A 25,751-nucleotide genomic window follows, 5' to 3' on the forward strand; every position below is an offset into this window, starting at 1 on the left:
CATAGCAACAAGAAGCTGTCTAGGTTAATAAAAGCTCTAAGATGCCACAGTAACACTTAAAATTCCTCCAATATATAAATAAAAAGAAAATACTGAGACTTGTTATTAGAAAAGACCACTTACAAAAAACTTCAATAAACTTCAGACATTATTTTAAAATTTTCCCAAAATATTCTCAGAAAGAAATAATACTATTTTTACCTTTCCTACCCATTCATGACTGAAGTAGAATCAGAAGCTAGACTTCTTAACTCAGTGCTCTAGGTAGCAAAGCTAAAAGGGTTCTAAAAGAAGTCAAGGGATCACTGGTTAAGAATCCACCTGCCAATGCAGGGAACATGGGTTGGAGCCCTGGTCCGGGAAGATCCCACATGCCACGGAGCAACTAAGCCCGTGCACCACAAGTACTGAGCCTGTGCTCTAGAGCCCACAAGCCACAACTACTGAAGCCCGCATGCCTAGAGCCCATGCTCCACAACAAGAGACTGCACTGTAATGAAGAGTAGCCCCTGCTTGCTGCAACTAGAGAAAGCCCGTGTGCAGCAACAAAGACCCAACACAGCCAAAAAATAAATAAATAAAGAAGTCAAAAGGATAGGAAGATTGAGTCTGAGCCAGAAGGGAATAGCAATCTATAATATCTCTCTCAGAAAATACATATGTTGAAAGACAGCAGTTTACTTTCACTAAAAAAAAAATGGAGGAGAAAAAAAAGGAAAAGAAGTAATAAGGATGCTGCAGAAAGACCCACGAGGGAATCAGGAGCATTATGATTATTAATTTTTACTCTGCCACAAGCTGTTTTTTATGACTGAAGTATCAACTCACTTCTTTCATAGAAAGCTAAAAGCACCTTCTGTGAGACATATCTATCTTTTAAGCATTTAGGATTCAATAACTAGAAACAGAACGTTTAAATACTGGTCTAGTATCTAGACTCAATTTAATATATTTGTGAGTTCTTATATGTGACCTTTTATATTCATAATCCACCTGAAAAAAAAAAGTGACCCAACATGTGGTCCAATTAGACTTTTATGTGTACAGTCAGTTGTCCCTCGGTATCTGCAAGGGATTGGCTCCAAGGATACCAAAATCCATGGATGCTCGAGTGTCATACAAAATGGTGCATAATTTGCGTATAACCTACATACATCCTCCTGTATGCTTTCAACCATCTCTAGATTACTTATAATACCTGATACAACATAAACACTATGTAAATAATTGTCACACACGGCAAATTCAAATTTTCCTTTTTAGAGATTTCTGGAAAAAACATTTTTTTTAAATTTTATTTCTTTTTTTTTGGCCATGCTGCATGGCTCGTGGGATCTCAGTTCCCCAAGCAGGGATCGAACCCACGCCCTTGGCAGTGAAAGTGCAGAGTCCTAACCACTGGACCACCATGGAATTCCCAGGAAATTTTTTAAAAAAATATTTTTGATTCACCGTTGGTTGAATCCACAGATGCAGAACCTACAAAAACAGAAGGCCAACTGTACTTATTTTTTGCTTATGATGTACATACATCTTTGTTAATAAACCTACATGGAATTATACTCCCAAATCTCAATGGACATAACTGTATTTGACCATTTCAGAAATATGAATCGTAGGTTCTGGAGTTAAGGTAGACTGGTTTCAAATTCTACTTCAGTTATGGAACCTTTGGCAAATTACTTAACCTATCTTGAGTGCTGGTTTCCTCAGCTATAATATGATGATAACAATTCATAATGTTATTGGGTGATTAAATAAGAAAAGTCTTATTCCCATGCCCAGAACAAAAGCACTCAAGAATAACAAGAAGTGGTAGGTGAAGGTTAAGCTTCTTAGAAAATATAAAGAATAGCTCACTTTAGAGTGGGAGCTAGGTTCTAAAGATAGCCTATAAGGTAAAAAAGTAAACCTGACCTTTGTACTGCCCATTCCCTATAGGCACTAACCAAAAATCAGAATATTGATGCTATAAACAAGATTTAATTAAAAAAATTCAAACCCTTTATTAAATTATGTCTCAAAAGTTTAATAACATAGAAATCATTTAATATTGATTAGAACCTGATTAGACTTTGATTAGACTTGTACTTTCAGTTCTTTCCTAATTCTGTGTTGAAGCACTTGAGAGCTCATCAACCAGTAAAACTTCATTATCAGTACTTGAAAATAACTCAAAAACACAAAAGAGTATGTGTGTGTGTGTGTGTATATATATATATATATATATATACACACACACACACACACACATATATACAAAACAATCAAAAAATGAAATATTAACTTACAAGTTCTGTTAAATGTCTGAGATGTCCAATTTCTTCTGGAAGTGAGACCAATTTGTTATTACTAGCAATTAAGACTTTCAATGGTAAATCACACAAGTGCACTGGCAATGTTGACATCTGGTTTCGACTAAATGGGTAAGTAGAAAAACAGAAAAGTCAGAGCCCACTACTCAAGGAAAAAACTGCCATCTTTCTCATTCTATACTAAGTATACTAATAAAGTTAAGTCTTGCAAGGAACAAACAGGATATTAGATTTGAGTTCGAGTCTTCAGTTCCTCACTTGTCAGCTTTTGTGTTTTTAGGCACAGCATTTAATTTATCTGCATCCTACACAGATTCCTCATCTGTAAATCACAGGGCTTACAGGACTCTTGCACCACAAAACTCCTTTGTAAATAATTAAGTGCCATATAAACAAAACATATTATTATTTTATTAAATTTATATAGGAAAAAATGATTTTAAAATAGGGTAGATAACTAATATCCTCTCCTCTTCCTTCCAAAGAGTTATATACAAAGTGTCTGTAATTTACTTTCCTCATCATTACATTATTATAACCAAATGTACATAAATGACCCAAATATAATTCTATGGGAAATAAGGGACAGATTGTGATTTCAAATATATCATATTAACTGAAGGATAGGTAAGGAATTTTTATTTATACAAAAATATAAAAATCAGAACTGAAAGTAAAAAACACATCTATCATTAGGATAAAAATAGGTTAAAATTTTACTTATGCAGATTTAACATCTTAATCCTTAGTAACAATTGCCCCCCCTTTTCAAGATCTTTGATGATTTTACTAACACAGATCATAAGCCTTTAAAACTTTTAAAATCTAATAATTAGACATTCACATACAAAACTGTCTACTAGTGCTACTTTGATCATGGGAAAAAACTGAGAGAATAAATATCCGAGAGGGAAAATGAGTTTCAGAAATATATAAACTGTACATTAAAATGATTACATATAAAAATATTTCCAAAGGATATTTAATGAGAAGGGGAAAAACTCATTTAAAAATTTGACTAAAAGCCTACAAAAAAGTAAAAGTTCACCTATAATTATATAACTCAAACACAACATTTTGATAAATTTCCTTTACTTTTCTACATTTGTTTATCTTCTCCAGTCAACATTTATAACTTTTATAAAGAAATAACAAAAGAATTCTTGTAAGATGTGAAAAAATGGAGTAGGTGAGTTGAATAAATGCATTTATATATTCAGAACTTAGTACACAAAAATACGTAATCACAAAAACCAAACAAAGTAATTTCAGATGTACTATTCTCATTTTTTTTTTTTTTTTTTTTTTTTTTTTTTTTTCTTGTGGTCCGCGGGCCTCTCACTGTTGTGGCTTCCCCCGTCGCGGAGCCCAGACTCCGGATGAACAGGCTCAGCGGCCATGGCTCACGAGCCCAGCCGCTTCGTGGCATGTGGGATCTTCCCGGACTGGGGCACGAACCCGTGTCCCCTGCATCGGCAGGCGGACTCTCAACCACCGCGCCACCAGGGAAGCCCTGTACTATTCTCATTTGATGAAGCTTATTTGAAAATGTAATCGGAAAACCACTGCTACAAGACTGCTCCAAGTCTGTTAGGCTAATGTCTCTTAGAGTTTGTTAATTATTACAAACACAAAGACAAAGGGAGAAACTAGAGGGATATAGAAAATACTGCTAATTTAGTCTAAGAATATGTCGAGATACTGCTGATATAAACAGACAATATAAATTTTTTTTTAATTATTATTTTTATTTTTTGGCCGCGTGGCATGTGGGATCTTAGTTTCCCGACCAGGGATTGAACCTGTGCCCTCTGCAGTGGAAGCATGGAGCCCTAACCACTGGACTGCCACGGAATTCCCCAGATAATGTAAATTTTAGTGAAAGGGAAGAGGAAAATTGAAAAGATCACACAAAACTAAAAATTAAAAGGAAAAAATCCTTACCTAATATTTAAGAACGTTAGAGCTTGCAAGTTTAGAATTGCCTCTGGTATATACCGAATACAATTTTGGTATAAATTGAGATTCTCAAGAGAAACGAAGTGACATGCTTCTATGGGAATTTCTGAGAGGCGATTTCGTGACAGATCTGAAAGAAAAAATAAATTAAGTTTAAAATCAATCCTTGGAACTTATTTTACTGAAATTTTAAATAAAAAAGCAGGTTTCATAATTGTTTGAATTTCCTAGAGCTCCTATTGTGGAGACTGGTCCAGATTAAATATTCAAATATTAAATGACTGAATAAACCATTTTAACATATGCCTCTATACCTGTTGCTGGGAAACGCTGATTCCTTTTGGGTCTCTACACATACTAAAAAATAAAACAATTATTCTTTGCAAGTAACATAAATTGCAAGGAATACCAGCTTAAAAATTACATCACAGATCATGCTAAGTACCAAATATCCTAGAAAACAAATGGATCCCTAAAATCCACCTTCCCAAAAGCTCAGACAACATTCAGAAAACATAAAGTTTTCAGAAAAGCGAAGCAAAACGAAACAAAAAAAAATATTGTCCCTTTCTTTACGGAGCAGCTAGGCCCGTGAGCCATGGCCGCTGAGCCTGCGCTCCGCAACGGGAGAGGCCGCAACAGTGAGAGGCCCGCGTACTGCAAAAACAAAAAAGTATCACTGTCATGTCAAAAGGACTCAGGAACCATCTTTGCTCCCACTGGCTAAAGATGAGATAACCTGAGCTTCAATAAAGATAATAATTGCAGCGAAAAACAATAATAATAATTGCAGCGAATTGAAATCTATCACATATTACTGAATTTATCCTCCCCAAAAGATGATAAAGAACCAATTAATTACCTTGTAAGCTGATAAAGGGGGGGGAAAGCAAACATTTACCTTGCCTTCCCTATGTGAACTGTATCACTAAGTAACCAAATAGATAAAGGGAAGCATCTTTATATAAGTGTTCTAGCTATAAATGAAAAATAATGCTAGAATATAGCATTTTGCAACTCTCAATGAATTAATGGATCCAGAATTGAGTATTAATGACTGTTATCTTTACAAAAAGATAATCAGAAAGTATATGCCCCCCATTAGAAGAACAGAACATCATTTATGGTCTTGCCAAAGGGACAGAACCTGAGTCAAATCAAGCTTTTCCATCAGCTGCAAACTTTCAGAAAATGAAGAGGACAAAGAAGTATGCTGAAATACAGTCACTCTATCATTAACCATTTAGATTTAATTAAATGCACTGTGAGATTCATTTGATCTCTACTGTTTTCTCTCTTCTTCTGCCCCTTAAATTCTCTGTTGAGAATTATTTGGTGAGAATCCTTTAACTTTCCCTAGATGGAGGATCTGAATTCCTGCACATCTGCGAGTACCTTGCTTTCACCATAACAAGTGAATGATATTTCAGCTAGGTATATACAGACAATTCTTTTCTTGGTAATCTGTAGACGTTATTTTACTACCTTCTAGTTTCCAGTGTCACACTGAGTAGTCCAGCACATATCTGATTATTTTTCCTTTGTAAGCAGCTTGTTCTTTGTCTCCCTCCATCCTTAAATTAACACTCTGGTCCAGAACTCAGTTGGTTCTTTCAATCCTTCTTTAAACCAGAGAAATTCTCCTCTATTATACCTTTAGTTGTTGCATCTCCTCCATTTGCTCCTTCTCCTTCTTTATATTTTTTTTTCTGTTTTGATATACTCTTCCACTTAATGTTCCAAACCACGAATCTGAGTCTCAACAGTAATCATTCTCTCCTTAAATTAATATATAGAAAAGTTTTTCCCCTCACTTTTTAATTCTTTCATGCTATGATTAGAAGCATGTCACCCTGTTTCTCTTGAGAATCTCAGGATAATTTAGTTTTGTTTTGTTTTAATTGAAGCATAGATGATTTACAATGTTGTGTTAGTTTCTGGTGAATAGAAAAGTGATTCATAAAACTTGATATATATATACTTTTTCAGATTCTTTTCCATTAGAGTTTGTTACAGGATACTGAATATAGTTCCCTGTGCTATATAGTAAGACCTTGCTATTCGTATCTGCTAATCTCAAACTCCTAATTTATCCCTTCCCTCCCCTTTCTCCTTCGGTAACCATAAGTTTGTTTTCTACGTTTGTGAGTCTATTTCTGTTTTGTAAGCAAGTTCATTTGTATCACTTTTTTAGATTCCACATATAAGTGATATCATATATTTGTCTTTCTCTGTCTTACTTCACTTAGTATGATCATCTCTAGGTCCATCCATGTTGTTGCAATGGCATTATTTCATTCTTTTTACGGCTGAGTAATATTCCACTGTGTGTGTGTGCGTACACACACGCACACACACATACACACACACACCACATCTTTACCCAGTCATCTGTCAATAGACATTTATGTTGCTTCCATGTCTTGGCTATTATAAATAGTGTTGCTATGCACACTGGAGTGCATGCATGTATCTTTTCGAATTAGAGTTTTCTCCGGATATATGCCCAGGAGTGGGATTACTGGAACATTCTGTTTTATTTCTTAAACTTGTCATCTATCTCTTCGAATAGTTCTATTTCATTGAAGTCACTTCTTCTAGATGTAATCCGTGTTCATCCTCTCTGGCTGCTGGAGTTCCTTTAAATGAATTATCTTCCTTTGCCAATTCATGGCTTGCCTCATCTTTGGAGCTCAGATCAAGCTGCTAGAGTACCATGAATGGCATTCAACATCAAAACAGTGGAAGCAAGCTCCATGATGCACTGGAACTAAGCTTCCCCTCTGGGGTACAGTTCTTCCTGAGAACTCAAAAGTTTTGATAACTGCCATAGGTTTTTGTCTCTTATTTTCATTTGGATCCCAGTATATCCCCCAGACTCACATATTCCCTACAGGTCCCACCAGCCTGTGAGCCTCCAAGTTGCTTCACTCTGAAGTAGTAGTTAGTAACTGAAGTTGGGAAAGACCACCATCTTACCAAAATGCCTCCCCATATTGTATTCATTAGGAAAAAGTTAAAGCCCAGGTAACAGAGGGCATCAAATATTTACAAATAAAAATTTCCTACAGGGCTTCTCTGGTGGCACAGTGGTTGAGAATCTGCCTGCCAATGCAGGGGACACGGATTTGAGCCCTGGTCTGGGAAGATCCCACATGCCGCGGAGCAACTGGGCCCGTGAGCCACAATTACTGAGCCTGCGCGTCTGAAGCCTGTGCTCCGCAACAAGAGAGGCCGCGATAGTAAGAGGCCCGTGCACCGCAATGAAGAGTGGCCCCTGCTTACCACAACTAAAGAAAGCCCTCGCACAGAAATGAAGACCCAACACAGCCATAAATAAATAAATAAATAAATTTAAATCATATGGGCTTCTAAGAAGACCTCTGCTTAAAAAAAAAAAAAAGATGCAGCTGTAAACTGTCACCCACGCTTGCTGCCCTCCCTTAAAAAAAAAATTTCCTACAGAATCACATGGTAAATAACTTATTTAATACAAAATACAACAAAAATTATTCTATAAATTCCTATTTAAATTTTGTTAGTATGATTTTAAAAACTGAAGAAATGAAAGAAATTAATTTCGATTACAAACTGCTCCTTAGGGACTTCCCTGGTGGCACAGTGGTTGAGAATCTGCTTGCCAATGCAGGGGACACGGGTTTGATCTCTGGTCTGGGAAGATCCCACATGCCGAGGAGCAACTAAGCCTGTGCGCCACAACTACTGACCTGTGCGCCACAACTACTGAGCCTGTGCACCATAACTACTGAGCCTGTGTACCACAACTACTGAAGCCCAGGCGCCTAGAGCCCGTGCTCCACAAGAGAAGCCACCGCAATGAGAAGCCTATGCACCGCAATGAAGAGTAGCCCCCACTCACCGCAACTAGAGGAAGCCCACACACAGCAACGAACATCCAATGAGGCCAAAAATAAATAATAAAATAAAATAAATAAATTTATTTAAAAAAAAGTGTCAGCAGAACTTCATTCTTTCTGGAGCTTCTAGGAGAAAATCTGTCTTCTTCTTTTTCCCAGCTTCTAGAGTCTGTCCACAGTCTTTGGCTCATAGCCCCATTCCTCCATCTTCAAGTCAGCAATATCACGTGGAGTCCTTCTGATGCTGCCATCTCTGTGGGTCTCCCTCTTCTGCCTCCTTCTTCCACTTTTAACGATCCTTTGATTTGCCCACCTCCCCCTGCTCCCAAATAATCAACGATAATCTTCCTATTTGAAGAACAGCTGATGAGCAACCTTAATTCCCCTTTGCCATGTAGTGCAACATATTCATAGGTTATAGGGATTAGGATGTAGACTAATCCCTACATCCTACATCCTAAGGTGGGGGGAACATAATTCTGCCTAGCACACCTCTCAACTTTCTAAAAGTAGAAGCATACTTTATGTGTTTTCTTTTGTGACCTTCTCTCAACATTTGAGATTCATTCATGTAGTTGCATACTGCAGTAGTTCCTTCATTTTCACTGTCTTCATACTATTCTATATGAACGTGCTACAATTTATTTACTCATTCTACTACTGATGAATATTTCAATTACACAACTAGGAGAGAAAATGCTGTGTAATAAGATTTATGTCTCATCAACTTCAAAAGAGCATGCCAAATTGTTTTCCAAAGAGGTTGTACCAATTTACACATTTACCAGCAATGTACAAAGAGTTCTTGTGGCTTCATATCCTTGCTAATACTTGTTATTGAGATGTTTTAATATTTATTATGTTTTAAAGATTTTTATACAGTGGCATTTCATTGTGATTTTCATTTCCCTGATTATTAATGAGGTACAACAGCTTTTCATATGTTTATTAGCCATCTAGATTTCTCTTTTTGTAAAGTACCAGCTCAAGTCTTTTGGTGTGTTGGACATCTTTATAAATTCTGAATATGAGACTGTTATCAGTTATATGTGTTGCAAATATGTTCTCCCACTCTGTAGCTTGAAGTTTCACAGTCTTTGTGGTGTCTTCTGATGAAAGTCTTTAATTTTAATAGAGTAAAATGTTTCATTAATCCTTTCCTTTATGGTTAGTGGTATTTGCAGTTTTAAAAGAAATCCTTCCCTACTCCAAGGTCACAAAGATATTCTTTTCTAAAGGTTTTAGAGTCTGACATTTAATCTACCAGGAATTTATTTTCTAGTATGATGTGAGGTAGGAGGCCAATTTCATGTTTTCCTACAGGGATACCCATTTATCCCAGTGACAGTTATTGAAAAGATCATCACCTCCCCCCCCCAACTATTTCCCTATAACACCTGTCATATATCAGGTGCCTACATTTGTATGGGCCAGTTTGGGGGCTCCTCTAATCTGTTCCATTGCACTATTTATATATTCTTATGTCAATATTACACAATCTTAATTACTATAGCTTACAATGATTCCTGAAATCTAGTAGAGTGATGTACTCCTACATCACTTCTAGTAGGACAGGTATTCCTTCCTCTTTGTAGTTCTTCAAGTGTGTCTTGGCTTTCTAGGTCCTTTGCATTTCCTTGTAAGTTTTCGAATGAGCCTGTTTTATCTCATAAAAACACTTGTTCGAACTTTTACTGAGATTGCACTGAATCAAACATCAATTTGGGAAAAAATGACACCTTTACTTGATTTATTCACAGGTCTTTATGATTTTATAAATGATATATATTTTTCAAGTTTTATTTTCTAACCATTAGTTACTCACAGAAAGAAAAGTGATTTCAATATATTGATTTTGTACCTGGCAACTTTGATAAATCTTTTTATTAGTCTATAAAATTTATCTGTAGATTCATTTGGATAGCTCCAAATCCACGATTACCTAGTTCTGTGAATAATGAAAGCTTGTTTCTTCCTTTCTGATATGTACGTACGTACGTATGTACGTACGTACGTACGTACCTACCTATCTATCTATCTATCTATCTACCATCTAATTCCCTTACAGTGCTGGCTAGGACCTCTAGTATAATGTTGAATAAAAGCAGTAATTGAAGGTATTCTTGTCTTGTTCCCAATTTCAAAGGTTTTCTGTAGATATTGTTTATCAGATTAAGGAAATTCCTTTCTATTCCTAGTTTGCTAGGAGTTTTTTATCAGTAACAAATGTCATATTTATCAATCTCTTTTTCTCCATCTATTGAGATGATCATAGGATTTTAATCTTTTACTACATTAATATTGAATTTTACTCTTTATTCCACTATTATTTATTCCATTAGTGTAGAACTGATTTTTTCCTTATTAAAACTTTATTCTATCAGTATGATATTAAATTTACTTTCTAATGTTAAATCTTGTATTCCTGGGATAAAATAAATTTAGTCATGATGTATTAGTTTGGGGGTATTCCCTCTTTTTCTATTGACTGAAAGGATTTATACAGCTTTCAAATGATTTCATTTTAAAAGCTTCTTAGAATTCACTGGTGAAGCCACCTGGGCCTACGTTTTCCCTGAAGGAAGATTTTTCACTATTGACTGAATTTCTTTAATATTAATAAGACTATTAAAGTTTTATATATATTTTCTTGAACCAGTTTTCAGATATTACAGTCTAGGAGTTTGCTATTTTCATCAGAATTTTCCATTAGCATAAAGTTGTTCATAATATCTTCTTTATTTTTTTAATGTTTACAGCATCTGTGGGGATGGCTCTATTTTCATTTCTGACTTCGGTTTTAGTACCTTATTTCTTTCTTGAGCAATCTCATCAGAGATTTGAAAATATCATTAGTGTTTTCAAAGTATCCATTCTGGCTTTGTTAACCCTATTCATTGTACAGTTTTTATTTTGTTAGTTTCTGTTCTTACCTTTATCATCTTCCTTTCATTGGGGGAGAGGGGTTGTGCTATTCTTTTCCTAATTTATAGAGATGGAGGCTTAGCTCAATAATTTTTAGACTTATTTCTTTCCAAAAATATGCACTTAAAGCTTTTATAAAATTCCCTTTAAGTGCTGCCTTAGCTGTATCTCATGAGTCTTTATATATACGTTTTTTAATTAGAATATTCAATTAGAAAATATTTCCTAATTTCCGTTATGATTTCATCTCATTCTGTTAGAAATGAATTCCTTAATTTCTGAACATATAATGATATTCTACTTATCTTTTTTGTTAATGAGTTCTAACAACTGTATATGGTAAAAGAACATGCTTTATGTGATTTCAATCCTCTCTGTTTATTTTCTTTACGGTCCAGCACATGGTCCATTTTTATACATATTCTATGTGAGTCTGACAAGAATATTTATTCTACATTGGCATAATGTTCTAGTTATGTCTACTAGGTCACATTTGTTTAACTGCATTGTTCAAGGCTCATCCTTACTGATTTTTTTTTGGTCAGTTTTTTCTATCAACTGCTGAGAGAGAGGGGTATATTAGTCTTTCATTTTTATTGCTATGTGGAGAGGGGTATATTAGTCTTTCATTTTTATTGCTATGTGTCTATTTCTCTCTTTAATTCTTCAACCCTTTCTTTATGTATTTTGGACTTTTGTTATTAGGTACCTACAAAATTTTAAATTATTATCAATTTTTTTTTTGGCCATACCGTGTGGCATGTGGGATCTTAGTTCCCCCACCAGGGATCAAATCCGTGCCCCCTGCAGCGGAAGCATGGAGTCTTAACCACTGGACCGCCAGGGAAGCCCCCAAAATTTTAAATTATTACCTTCCTGATAAATCAAACTTTTTATAATTCTTAAGTTACTTCTTCCATTCCCAGTACTGTAATTTGCTTTGAAATCTCTTCTTTTGGTTGGTTTGGTGGACTTACTTTAATATGACTCCCATGATCCCTATTTACACCCTTGTATAATACCCCCTCCTCCACTTGAGTGTAGGTGGGACTTCAAAAGTAACTAACTTGCTCCTAACCAATAGAATACTGCAAAGATGATGTGATGTCATTCCCGTGGTTACGACTGTCTATCTGATCTGTCCTATCTCTGTTGCCAAATTTGAAGAAGTAAGCTGCTGTGAATTCTACAGTTGCAAAGAAATAAATTCTGCCAACAACCTGAGGGAGACTGGAAGCAGATCCTTCCCCTGTCACACCTCGAGATGAGGACTCAGGCCTGATCAACACCTTGACTGAAGCCCTGCAGCAGACTAGTCTAAACTGTGCCTAGACTCCTGATTCAAAGAAACCATGAAGTTCCTTAAGCTGCTAAGTTTGTGTAACTTGTTATACAGCATAGAAAACTAACACAGTCAATATTTTTACAGAGTACCTTTTCCTATTCTTTAATTTTGAACTTTCTGGATCATTACACTTTGAATGTGTTTCTTATAAACAGCACATAGGTAGATTTTGCTTTCTTTTCATTGTCTGACAATCTTAATCTTTTAACTGAAGCACTCTATATTTAACATAATTACCCAATATATTTGGACTTTTTAAAAGGTCATGTTATTTATGACAAATGTAGTTCACTGCCCTTTGAATATCTATGCTCTTTCCTTCCTTCTTACTATCAGAATCTCAATTGTGTTGAAAACAGCAAAGGGCTCAGCTAGACCACTGACTGATATTTCCAATTTTATTAATCATTAAAGTCCAAACAAAGGAAATAAAGACTGATATAAAATTTAACCATATTTGTCCTGGTAACTAAATTGATGTAGGAAATTCTCATTTATAGCCAGTGTCCTGAGTTTGTATGTAAACTGAATGCTTTGAAACTACCTCATGTTTTTCCATAGAGGGAAAAAAGATTTCTTAGCTATTGAGGGCTAACTTCACACACAATGCCAATGCCAATGCCAATGTTATATATTCGCAAATATATTCCTTTTCCAGTATTTCCTATCTCAGTACATGATGCTTTTGTCTATCCAGTTGCTTAAGTCAGAATTCTGGAAGCATCCTGACACCTTTCTTTTTTTCCCCTAATCTAATCCTATTAACAAACATTGTCAGTTTCTTGATCCAAATATATCTTGGGCCTCTCCGTTTCTCTTCATCTCTTTGTTACTGCCTCTTAGAATTGTTCTAAGAAGCAAATCAAACAATGCATGGAAAATTACTTCATATACTGTAAAATGCAAAGAGGCACACACGCATAAAGCCAGCTTCAAAAGGCTGACAGCTTTACAGCAAAAACAAATAACACCCATCCCCCTAATTTCAGGGTATTGTACTCTGCAATAAAATATTACAGAGTACAATACAATAATTTATGATCTTTGGTCACCAAAAAGAATATTGCTTTCAGTATACTCTACTTTTAAAAGGCAAAAAAGGTAGAAAACACTTATTTAAAGATTTACATTAAAATGTTTAAAATAGTTTCCTTATCTTTCAGTGAGGTTAAATAAGCAGAGAGGTTACTGTATCTTTGTGTCACTAAACTTGCTTTCACACATACAGATAAGACTAGTTATTGCCACACAAGCCCCCTAAATTTCCATCTCTGTGTCAGTGTAGTCAGTTGTAGGCTGTTTTCCCGATTGCAAGCTCAAGTGAGATTTGCCAAGTATTGTAAACAGCCACAAACTGGATAATAAGCAACTATGCAATTAAGCTATTAAGTTACTTCTATGTATCATATCCTGAATGTGGCCTTGGTCTTGAACCAGCCATTATCTTTTCTGCTAATGCTAGTAATATGAGCCAACAACTATACCGCTCTGGCATAGCCCTTGGATGTATTATTCAGTTGAGCAAAGCAGAAAAAGCCTATTTTGGCCTGATAAAAATATGAGAAAAATTTTCGCTAAAAAATGTACCATGGAAGTTTCAATTAACTAAAAGAAATATTTCAATGGAAAAAGTTTTAAGACATTTTGTTTGCAATCAAATGCCTGATTATTTTCCTAATTTACAAAAAAGTTACCCTCAAAGTTAAACTCATCTCAAATCTACTTTAAGTTTAAAAATAATACGTCTAAAGAGAAAAGTCTAAAAAAATAGTAAAAAGAATCTTTAATATTAATGGGGGGTGCACAAGAATGATCACTCTAGATTCACATAGCAAATATTCACTGAGTAGGGACTATGTCTGTTTTGTTCAACCCTGTATAGTTGGCACTTAGTAGTGCCATAGTACCTAGCACATAGTAGGTACTCAATAAAATATTTATTTTAAAAAAATCAAATAAATGAATGAAACGAAAACTCCAGAATCAGAAATGAGTAAGAATCCTGTCCTCCATCTTATACAGCTTCATCTATGGTAAGACTAATAACGTAATTAATATACTGATAAAGGACCAAATCACAATTTTACCTTTATGATTTTTTTAAAAATACTACATAACCTGGATTGAAAATTTATTTCCAAAAAAGTAAGCATTAGATAAAATGAATCAAATCCAACTCTTGAGGGAAAAACTATTATATGTATCAAACCATAGATAAGTATTTATAATTTTAAGAAAAGCTGAGATAGGTTACAACCATAAGAAAGAGTGGTTAAGGTATATAAAAAATGACATCGGGGGGCTTCCCTGGTGGCGCAGTGGTTAGGAATCTGCCTGTCAATGCAGGGGACACAGGTTCACGTCCTGGTCTGGGAAGATCCCACATGACAAGGAGCAACTAAGCCCATGCACCGCAACTACTGAGCCTGCGCTCTAGAGCCTGCGAGCCACAACTACTGAGCCTGCGTGCCACAACTACTGAAGCCCGTGCGCCTAGAGCCCGTGCTCTGCATCAGAAGGGGCCACCGCAATGAGAAGCCTGTGCACCACAACAAAGAATAGCCCTCACTCACCACGACTAGAGAAAGCCCGTGCACAGCAACGAAGACCCAACGCAGACAAAAATCAAATAAATAAATTAAAAACAAAAATGACGTTGAAACTTTTTTCCATTTTGAAGTACAAAATGTTTTTAGTTTATACCTTCCTATTTTAAAAAATAGATGTACATTGATTTATTGACTTGTTTGCTGCATAGACTCATGGATTTTCATTTTATTCAATGTTATAATCCATTATGACCCAGACCTGATTAGGAGATCTCCCCTTTAAACTAGCTCCTATAGCTTTTTGATATGCCATCTTCATTTTTTTTCGCATTTCGTGTTTTTTTTAAATTTTATTTATTTTTTGGCTGCGCTGGGTCTTTGGTGCTGTGCATGGGCTTTCTCTAGTTGTGGTGAGTCGGGGCTACTCTTCATTGCAGTGCATAGGCTTCTCATTGCAGTGGCTTTTCTTTGTTGCAGAGCATGGGCTCTAGGCATGTGGGCTTCAGTAGTTGTGGCATGCAGGGTCAGCAGTTGTGGCTCACGGGCTCTAGAGCGCAGGTTCAGTAGTTGTGGTACACGGGCTTAGTTGCCCCGCGGCACGTGGGATCTTCCCGGACCAGGGCTTGAACCCATGTCCCCTGCATTGGCAGGCGGGTTCTTAACCACTGAGACACCAGGGAAGTCCCTAGCATTTCCTTATATTCTGACACAGCAAGATGTTCCAGGCTTATCTTGCAACTTCTGTGCCCCAGTTCTAGAATCAGCTATTTTTCACCCTCGTGTAACAGCAACATCTGTGGCATTAGATTTGTGGGGTAGGGGGCAAAAGGGAAAACCACCAATCCCAAGGGAAGTTTCAGAATTAATGACCGTTGGGTTTTTTTTGTAAGCCACTAAGCTTTATAGCGGTCTGTTATACAGCAACTGAAAAACAAAACAGAAATTGGTACCTGGAAGTGGTGTGTAACAGTAAAACATCTGGCACTGGCTTAAAATGAGGCAGCAGGCAGTGGCCCTAAGGGGCCTCCCAGTGCCTGTTAGTGGAGGCTGGAGGGCAGTGGAAAAAAAAAATGCTATTGAAGGCTGGAGAAAAGGGTACCCTAGTTCTGCTCTGGCAGAACAATTAAAGAAACTATAACCTGCCATATCATGATAGGTACAGAGGTTATCTAAAGGATTTAAATCACCATAAATACATGTGGCTATCTGTAGTGAAACATGTTATTTGAAGAGGTATATGACAATAAAGATCACTAAGTATTAATCTTAAATCTTGATAAGAAAGGGCATATATATATTTACACACATACATATGTGTATATATTCCTGTAATTTTCTAATTAAATTTTTCTCCCCTCACTTATTTTTACATATCATTCAAATGTACTACATATTTTTCCTTTTCAAATAATGCAGAGAAGATAAAAAAAGTCAACCAACTTAAAAGACTCTCTTTGCTCACACAGGAAAGAATGTGAATTTCTGCCTAGAATGGATTCTGGTTTTATATAATATTGGAAAATAAACTCAATTTTAGAGTTTACAAAGACCATCCTTAAAAGTGTTATCCAATTCTCATAATATTTCCTTTCATCTTGAAATATGGCTCATTACATACCCTGCCAATAAAAGTTTTCAAAACTACACCCCAAAACAATGCAATTTAGAGAAAAACTATTATCTTAAATGAGACCTAAGATATAGCCAGAGTTCAGCCCTAGCTCTACCATTTATTATATATATCTTAAGCTCTAGAACATTTCAGAATCTTTTTCTCTAACACTTTCACTGAGATGTTTTCAATTATTTTACTTTTTTTTTTTTCAGGTAAGAAGCATGTTAAAAGCATGTTTTTCTTAAGTCTATTTCTCCCATTAACTGCTCAATAACTTTATGATTTTATGAATTAGGAGTAGTTGATTCCTACTTTCGGGGGACAAACCTGGAGCCCAAAGATGACAGTAATGTGGTTTCTTAAACTTGAAAAAAGTTTTTGGGAAACACTTATTTAACTGATGTGACATTTTCCTCCCAGCTAACTTTCTGACTTCCTATTTCTGTTTGAGGCTGTGAAGGTCACAAGGTCCAGAAAAATAATATAATTATTTTACTAATATGATATTGCTCACTCCTTATAAGCTGGCAAAAAGAAAAAAAAAAACCCTAATTCTTTATAACACAAAAACTTGTCAATAACTTTAATAATTTTATAAATTAAATCTCTTAAAAGAAAATAATTATAAATATCTAAGTAGTGTTTCTGTGTTTAGTTCAACAAATTCATTCTTTGCTCTTAAAGAAGTCTGCTCAATTTTGCCCCTTCTTTCAGATACAGTCAAACTGTTACAATCACCATTCTTCTTCTTCTTCTTTTTTTTTTTTTTTTTTTGCGGTACGCGGGCCTCTCACTGTTGTGGCCTCTCCCGCTGCGGAGCAACAGGCTCCGGACGCGCAGGCTCAGCGGCCATGGCTCACGGGCGCAGCCACTCCGCGGCATGTGGGATCTTCCCGGACCGGGGCACAAACCCATGTCCCCTGCATCGGCAGGCGGACTCTCAACCGCTGCGCCACCAGGGAAGCCCAATCACCATTCTTGATTCTCCTTAGTGCTGCAGGAGGCACCCTTCTATTTTTCAGACCAGTGTCTGACTTTTATAATAAGGTGCCTGAGATCATTTCCTTTGACCCATCAGATCTAATATCGTACTCTCCTCTACCTGTCTATTCTTCTCCCTATTCTCATGTAAGCTATCAGAAGAAAAAATGTGGTAACATTTCCATTAAAAGGAACCACCTATTTGAATCACACCCAAAACAAGTTAAATTCATTCAACCAATTAATGCAAATATTTTAAATTTAAATAACTGTACTTATTCATTTCTACTGACATATAGTGTTCTTCAGTGTTTCCAGCTCTTATGCATGTGCAGGTTACCTAATGCACACAGGAAAAAGGGGCCAAATCTCTTATTTAAAAAAAAAAAAAAAATAGATGTTTTAGCCATTGTGTATTGCTTATTATCATAAATGTAAATATATAGTGAGACATCTTTAGGATGTTTGCTCAGCTCACAATGTTCTTAATTTCTCCCTTTCATCCACAGGGGCTGGCTCTCCTTCCCTCCCAGCTTTTCAGAGTCATATATACCAGTAACATTTACCCTGGGAACCCTCTCAAAGGAAGTAACACTGAACTCCAGGGCTCTCCTCATTCTTGATACCCTGGTAAACTCCTGCCCCTCCTTTAAGAGCCATCTCAAGCATAATCTCATACTTCCCTTGACTTGTCTACGCACTCAAGGATTTGCCCACTGTGTTTCTATTACTCTAGTGTAGCAATTATCACACAGCAGGGTAATTCTTCATTAGATTTTAAGTTCCTTGAGACCAAGAGCTTTGTGTCTTTAGCATCTAACACAATATCTGACTTATTAAAAGGTCAAGTTTATTTGCTAGAATTAGTTAATTCAGTGTGCCAACACTGGATATATCATGCTGATCAACTCTCTAATCAGCTATTTTTAAATTAAAAATCGGAAAATTAATTATTTCTGAATAAACGAAGTTTGGTAGATAATTAATTAATTAATCTTTAAAATGTGGGCTCCATGAAGGAAATCATAAGAAAAGATCCTTAATAGCAGTAGAGGAAATACAGGAGAGATACCTACAGACCAGGTCAGATTACACCCACACCACCACCAATCCTCTACAACATGAATTAAAAATAAAATGGGTAAATCAATGATAGATTAATATCCAGAATGAATATTATACACACACACACACACACACACACACACACACACACACATATATATCTAACACTCAACAACAAAAAACAAACAACCCAATTAAAAAATGGGCAAAGGACTTGAACATTTTTCCAGAGAAGATATACAAATGGCTAAAAGGAACATGGAAAAACACTCAACATCACTAATCACTAAGGAAATGCAAATCAAAACCACAATGAGATACCACTTCATATCAATGAGGATGGCCATTATTATTTTAAAAATAAATTTTATTTATTTATTTTTTACTGCGTGGGGTCTTTGTTGCTATGTGTGGGCTTTCTCTAGTTGCGTCGAGCGGGGGCTATTCTTTGTTGCAATGCGAGGGGTTCTCGTTGCGGTGGCTTCTCTTGTTGCAGAGCATGGACTCTAGGTGAGCGGGCTTCAGTAGTTGTGGCGCACGGGCTTAGTTGCTCCGCAGCGTATCGGATCTTCCCCAACCAGGGCTCGAACCTGTGTCCTCTGCATTGGCAGGTGGATCTTAACCACTGTGCCACCAGGGAAGCCCGAGGATGGCCATTATTAAAAGCGAAAGCCAGAAAATAACAAGAGTTGGTGAGGATATAGAATAATGGAACCCCTGTGCATTGCTGGTGAGAATGTAAAGTGGTACAATTGCTATAGAAAACAGTAGAGTGGTTCTTCAAAAAATTAAACATGAAATTATGTTTATGATCCAACAACTACACTTCTGAGTATATACCCAAAAGAACTGAAAGCAGGGACTCGAACAGGTATTTGTCTACCAATATTACAGCTACGTTATTCACAATAGGCAAAAGGTGGAAACAACCGAATGAACAGTCCAAACATCCATTAACAGATGAATGGATAAACAAAATGTGGTATATGTATAAAACAAAATACTCTTCAGCCTTAAAAAGTAATGAAATTCTGATACATGCTATAACACGGATGAACCTTGAAAACACTGTGTTAAGTGAAACAAAACAGACACAAAAGGATAAATATTGTATGATTCCACTTATATGAGACACCTAGAATACTCAAATTCAGAGACAGAAAGTAGAATGGTTACCGGGCGTAGAGAGAAGAGGTAATGGAGAGATACTGTTTAATATAGTTTCACTCTGGGATGATGAAAAGGTTATGCAGATGGATACAGTGGTGATGGTTGCACAACAATGTGAATCTACTCAATGCCACTGAACAGTACGCTTAAAAATGATTTAAATGGTAAATTTTGTTACATATATTTTATCACAATAAAAAATGTATAGTACTCAAAGTAGAAAATAAATGTAATCTGCCTCTTTTTAGTGATATGTACGTTAAAAATCTTCCTCCAAAATTACGGACTTTTCTAAAAGCCGTATCTTATACCTTGGCAATAAACCAAATAATACAGAAATTAAAGAAACAAAAATTCAAAGTATTCTGGGGACTTCCCTGGTGGTCCAATGGTAAAGAACCCACCTTACAATGCAGGGGGCGCAGGTTCAATCCCTGGTCAGGGAACTAAGATACCACATGCCATGGGGCAACTAGGCCCGTGTGCTGTAACTACTGAGCTTGCACACCTCAACTAGAGAGCCTGCATGCCACAAAACTACAGAGCTCATGCACTCTGGAACCCACATGCCACAACTACAGGGCCCATGAGCCCTGGAGCCTGCACATCACAACTAGAGAGAGAAAACCCGCACGCCACAACTAGAGAGAAGCCTGTGCATTGCAACAAAAGATCCTGCATGCCTCAATGAAGATCCCGTGTGCTGCAACTAAGACCCCGGAGCAGCCAAAAATAAAGAAAAATAAATAATAAATCTTTTAAAAAAAACCAAAACTACAGAAAGTATTCTGTAATCCCAAATCTCAAAAAGTTAGTTTCATAACTGTGTAAAAAAAAATGTAAATTGTTTATTATCTCTTTCCTTCCTAACTCCATTTCTCTTTTCCAGGGAAAAAAAAAGTGTTTGATATTTCATTCTATTCAGCTTTGTAATTATAACAGTAGAACTTATTTCTTTAAATCTCTAAAGCTAAGCCAGTCCAAACACAAATTAATGTTTTCAACTGTATGGCATTTATTAAGAAATGCTAGTAGTTAAAAGTTAAAAGTCTTATGTTCTTCTAATAACTCCTTCAGGCCATCCCACGCAATGACATCATCCTTACCAAATAAAGCCCATTATGCAATACCCACATATACAGTACTATCACTTTGTATGAGAACAGTCACTGTTGTGAATGTTAAAAGAGACTGAGATTATGACAAATATTCTGTATAAGAGATTTTTAACACTAAGCTATACAAACTTCAGAAGAATATTATAGGGATAATATCCTTTAACACATAAAGAAATGGCAAATACAAATTATTAAAAGTTTCTAAAATACACATTCAATATGAAATAATACAGTAAGAAATAAAAACTAAAATTCTTAAGGAAGGTCAAGTCCCTAAAGAATTATATAAAAGTAATAACTTAAAATATGATTTGGTAACTATTTAACAAATCCCAATGATACTGTTTAGGGTGCTTCCCACAGGCTAACAAATACCAAGGAGAAAGAACATAAACATTTGCCCATTAAATGAAGATACTGTGATGGCTGATAAAAGTTTGTTACACTTTTTAAACTTTCTCTTTAAATTTGCTCCAAAATTTTCAATCCAAAAAACACTCTATATTTAGTTATTTCCTTTATGCTTTCAACCACTATGCCATTGACATGAAAATTTTGTTGAGAGAATGCAATAAAAATCATTTTATTTTAGCTATTAATTACACAACCCAGAAAGGTCAGAAATGAGAATACTAGATCTAATGCTTTTCATTTTAAAGTCATATTACTTACATATGGATATTCTTTTTAAATTGTTTTTAATTAAAGGTAGTAAATTTATATAATTTTAAATGCCAATCAGTGACTTCTGCTTCCAGGAAGATAAAGCAGATGTACTTTTCCCTATTACTAAACTAAAAACCCTGGCAATCACATCTAAAACAAACATAAGATTCTAGGGCTTCCCTGGTGGTGCAGTGGTTGAGAGTCCCGTCTGCCGATGCAGGGAGACACGGGTTTGTGCCCCGGCCTGGGAAGATCCCACATGCCGCGGAGCGGCTGGGCCTGTGAGCCATGGCCGCTGAGCCTGCGCGTCCGGGGCCTGTGCTCCGCAACGGGAGAGGCCACAACAGTAAGAGGCCCGCATACCTCAAAAAAAAAACCACCAAAAAACATAAGATTCTAAAGGGTTAAACAAGACAACTAAGGACTTCAAGACCCAAGGAATGACGTGGTGATCAGTTCCCTGGGTTTTCTTTTTGCCTCATGTATCCTAGACTTGGAGCTGACATCTCCAAGTTGGCAATCCAGAAACACCAATGGGAAGAGACAAAAACAAACAAACAAACAAACCAACAAAAGCCTGCTTTCTCTATCCAAAGGACCAGGAAAGGGGCAACTTAACAAGACAGAAAACTTTTAGACAGTAACCACTCTACTTCAGCCAAACATCTCACAAAAAAATTGTGGCCTCATCCCACCCATGGAACAAAGGCTAACTGGGAGCCTAAACTTCCACCCTTGCAGAACTGTAACTTAACATTTTAGTGGCTCCCCACCAGTCTCCACTGGTGTGGTATCAAAGAGGGTCAAGGAAGGAGCCAGGACTTATATGCCTACTAGAAGGTAATGTGGCCCCACTCCCCAACATGTGGGATCAGTGGAGACATTATGGGGAGCCTGGACTTCCACCTCTAACCAGCAGTAACGAGGAGCCCTCTGCCTTCCTGCTGGCGTGAGGTCAGAGGAGGACTAGGAGAGTCAGGACTCTGACCACTGCCCACCTGTTGGAGAGGCAGAAAGAAAAAACAAATGGTCTGTCATAAGATTGCTCTTCCTTTTCAGAAAGCAAGGACCTTGAAGAAATCTCTTGATTCCTTAGAGGAAGAAAATAATGGGAAGTGTATAGGGTATGTAGCAAAAACTTCAAGGACTGAAAAAATTTCAAAATCTCAACACGATGCTAATTTTAATTTCTACATTAGAGTATAAAAATTCAGACCACCATGAATGGTGTCATTACTAAGAAAAAAAGATTAGGCACGTTTTAAGAGGGAGTGCCACTGATCTATCTGACTTCTGAGTGAAGCAAATACTTTAATAAGATCCAATCTCTATAATTAACAATCCCCAAAGTCAAAAGCAATGTGAACTAGAAGGGCCCAGGAATTCAATAATAGGGATGTTGATAATCAGCAAAAATGAAGTAGACTGTTAAAAATAAGTACAGAAAATCCATTAATGTCTTATTTTTGTTTATAACATTGGAATTCATACTGAATGATGACCACCTGATATGACTAATTCAGGGAATACATATTTTTTAATGAAAGTTATGAATGTGACTATCACAACTTATTTTCCTTATTTTTACTTTCACACAGCAGCATTTACAGAGATGCCAAAATGAGCCTTATTATGAGGCAGATCTTGGTTTTAATCAGTTATAAAATTGAAAGCATAGATTATGATGAAAACAGTCAAATTTTTAGATGATACAGTGATATCTTTTTATGTTTCTCTCTAGCACCTTAAAAGTTAAAACTTCATAAACACTTTGAACAAATTTATTATAATCTCATCACAACAAACTTTAACTGCAGCATGTCTGACCTTCCCTAAAATTAGGAAATCTGGCCATGGTACTATAAAGAATTTCTTTACAATAAGGTTTAATTTGTTGTTAATAGAAGATCACCAGGTTAAATGAATGCACTGTCAAATCTTTTTAACATAGTAACATGCTACTAGAAAAAAAAATTGTTAGAAGTAACTTGTTTTCCCATCTTAAAATATATGACTATTAATATAAGACTTGCATATATAAACCTGAAAAGGTAAAATATAGAAATCTAAGAGTTTCTATGTATTCCAAAACCTAAGGGTTTCTATATATTATTCCTTTTTCATTAAAAGATTAATGCCTATTTTTTTTTGTTGTAGTTATACAGATTGACCAATTGTCTAGGTTAAAATACTGAGACCAGTAACTTGTTACTAGTACAAGTGAGAAAGGGAAGAATTCCTAATTAACTGCTAATATTTTTAAAGTGTATGGGGTTTAATTTTTGATCTCTATTGAAATGTTTAAACCTACTTCCAGGCCCATATTTATACTTAATTTCACAGAAACGTCTTATTAGGTATATTATATCCTCAACAAATACCATAAAATGAAAATATTCAGTTGACTGTTTATTCAAAAATTTTTGACAATTTCAGTGTAATGAAAGAATTTCAACTTTGGATTTATAATTTACTATGGTGGGGTTAATTTCTGTCAGTACTTGAGATGTATCATCAGCCTTCTTTCACAATGGAATCCCTTTACTGACTTAGTATTTACTTTAAACATGTATTTGTCTTTCTTTTTTTAAGTGCTTAGCCTAAATTTATTTTTAAAAGCATGAAATAGCACTTGTTTAAAACTTAACATTCTTGTAAAATTCTCTGCAAAATGTATGCAGAATTTAAATTATGGCCAAGTGTATTATCATTACCCTATTTAAAATTTTAATCAGCTTTCCAGAAATGGTTTCTTCATAGTGTAATTGTTAAATCAAATTGAGGATTTACTGGTAAAAATAACAGGTTATTTTATTCACCAAAAGGATGAAGACAAAGTGATACTCAAACAACCTTTTTATTCTCCAATTCAGTCATTTCATAAAACCAATTATAGTCTTAATGCAGTTTTTAAATATCGCACTGGTAATCTTTTTCTTTTTCAGGTGTGCAAAATTAGAACTTTATTTCTCTTTAACTGAACTTAACACTTGTTGTGGATTGAATTTTGTCTTTCCAAAAAGATATGTTACAGTTCTAATCCCCCAGTACCTCAGAATATGACCTTATTTGAAGACAGGCTCTTTACAGAGGGAATCAAGTTGAAATGAGGTCATTAGGGTGAATCCTAATCCAACGTGATCCATGTTGTTACCTTAAGGGGAAAATTGGACACTGACATGCACTCTCAGGGAAAACACCACATGCCAATGAAGGCAGAGATCAAAGTGATGCTTCTAAAGCTAAGGAACACTAAAGACTGCCAGCAAACCAGCAGAAGCTAGGGCAGAGGCATGGAACAGTTTCTCTCTTGGCCCTCAGAAGGAAGCAACCATGTTGATACCTTGATCCTGGACTTCTTCACACTGGTAATCTTCTATACTTTAGCTCACTAATGATGACCAAAGTTTCCTAGCCTCCTACTGGATAGCAATTTGGTCACATTGTTAATACTTGAATGTTCAAATCCCAAACTTCTATTTTACAGAACATGTGTAAAATTGCTAAATACCGATTTTATGTAAATGCTTTTGTTGATCATTATTTCTTCACAACTTAAAACAAGATGTTTCTAGCAACTGTCTGAGATTTTTTTTTTTTACTATCTCAAGAGGCTCCCCCTAACCCCAAATTAGTACTTAACTTTTAATTACTGACAAGAGCAATGCCATCTATTTTTAGCACAACTAAATCTAGGTAAATGGATTTTTATTTTTCATTGCAACACTCTATATTTTCATTTAAACTATGATACAGTTGCCCCTTTTCTCTCCTGCTTGTAATGCTGTCTCCCAACACATTTTAAAGAAGAGAACTAATTCAAAAATAACCAACTACATACTTTGCTTATTAATATGAAAGGCTATTTAGAGCAAAAACAAATTTTGTTTTAGAAATGGCCAAGTTTTAAAAAAGCAGCAACTATTTCTGCATTCTCATGAAGTCTTTTAGATGAGCTTGACAATCATCAGCTTTTGAAACGTGAATTCCTATTGCCAGAGTAAAGGTCTCATTTCTATAACACCATGATACATTGAATTTTTTCCAGCCCTTCTATCCACCCTCTGTCCACTGCCTGGAGAGGCCCCAGGGCAGTCAGTTTGGAACTGAGCGCTGAATAAACCCCCCAAAAAAAGTCTTACTGGAAAAGCTATCAAGGATGCTG

General features: G+C 35.9%; 1 protein-coding gene across 8 annotated transcripts in view; it reads right to left on the bottom strand.

Moving 5' to 3' along the window:
- LRCH3 (leucine rich repeats and calponin homology domain containing 3) overlaps positions 1–25,751 on the bottom strand; it is a 112,009-nt gene that overhangs the window by 65,780 nt on the left and 20,478 nt on the right. For all 8 annotated transcript variants that reach the window (XM_024754756.1, XM_024754754.1, XM_024754751.1 and 5 more), the window contains exons 2-3: positions 4,260–4,404; positions 2,292–2,418 (exon numbers count right to left, since the gene is read on the bottom strand). In XM_024754756.1, the coding sequence (XP_024610524.1) occupies positions 2,292–2,418; positions 4,260–4,404 (272 nt within the window). The remainder of the gene's footprint in view (positions 1–2,291; positions 2,419–4,259; positions 4,405–25,751) is intronic.

The sequence above is a fragment of the Neophocaena asiaeorientalis genome, unplaced genomic scaffold (assembly GCF_003031525.2).
Source record: "Neophocaena asiaeorientalis asiaeorientalis breed wild unplaced genomic scaffold, Neophocaena_asiaeorientalis_V1.1 scaffold423, whole genome shotgun sequence".
Lineage (NCBI taxonomy): Eukaryota > Metazoa > Chordata > Mammalia > Artiodactyla > Phocoenidae > Neophocaena > Neophocaena asiaeorientalis.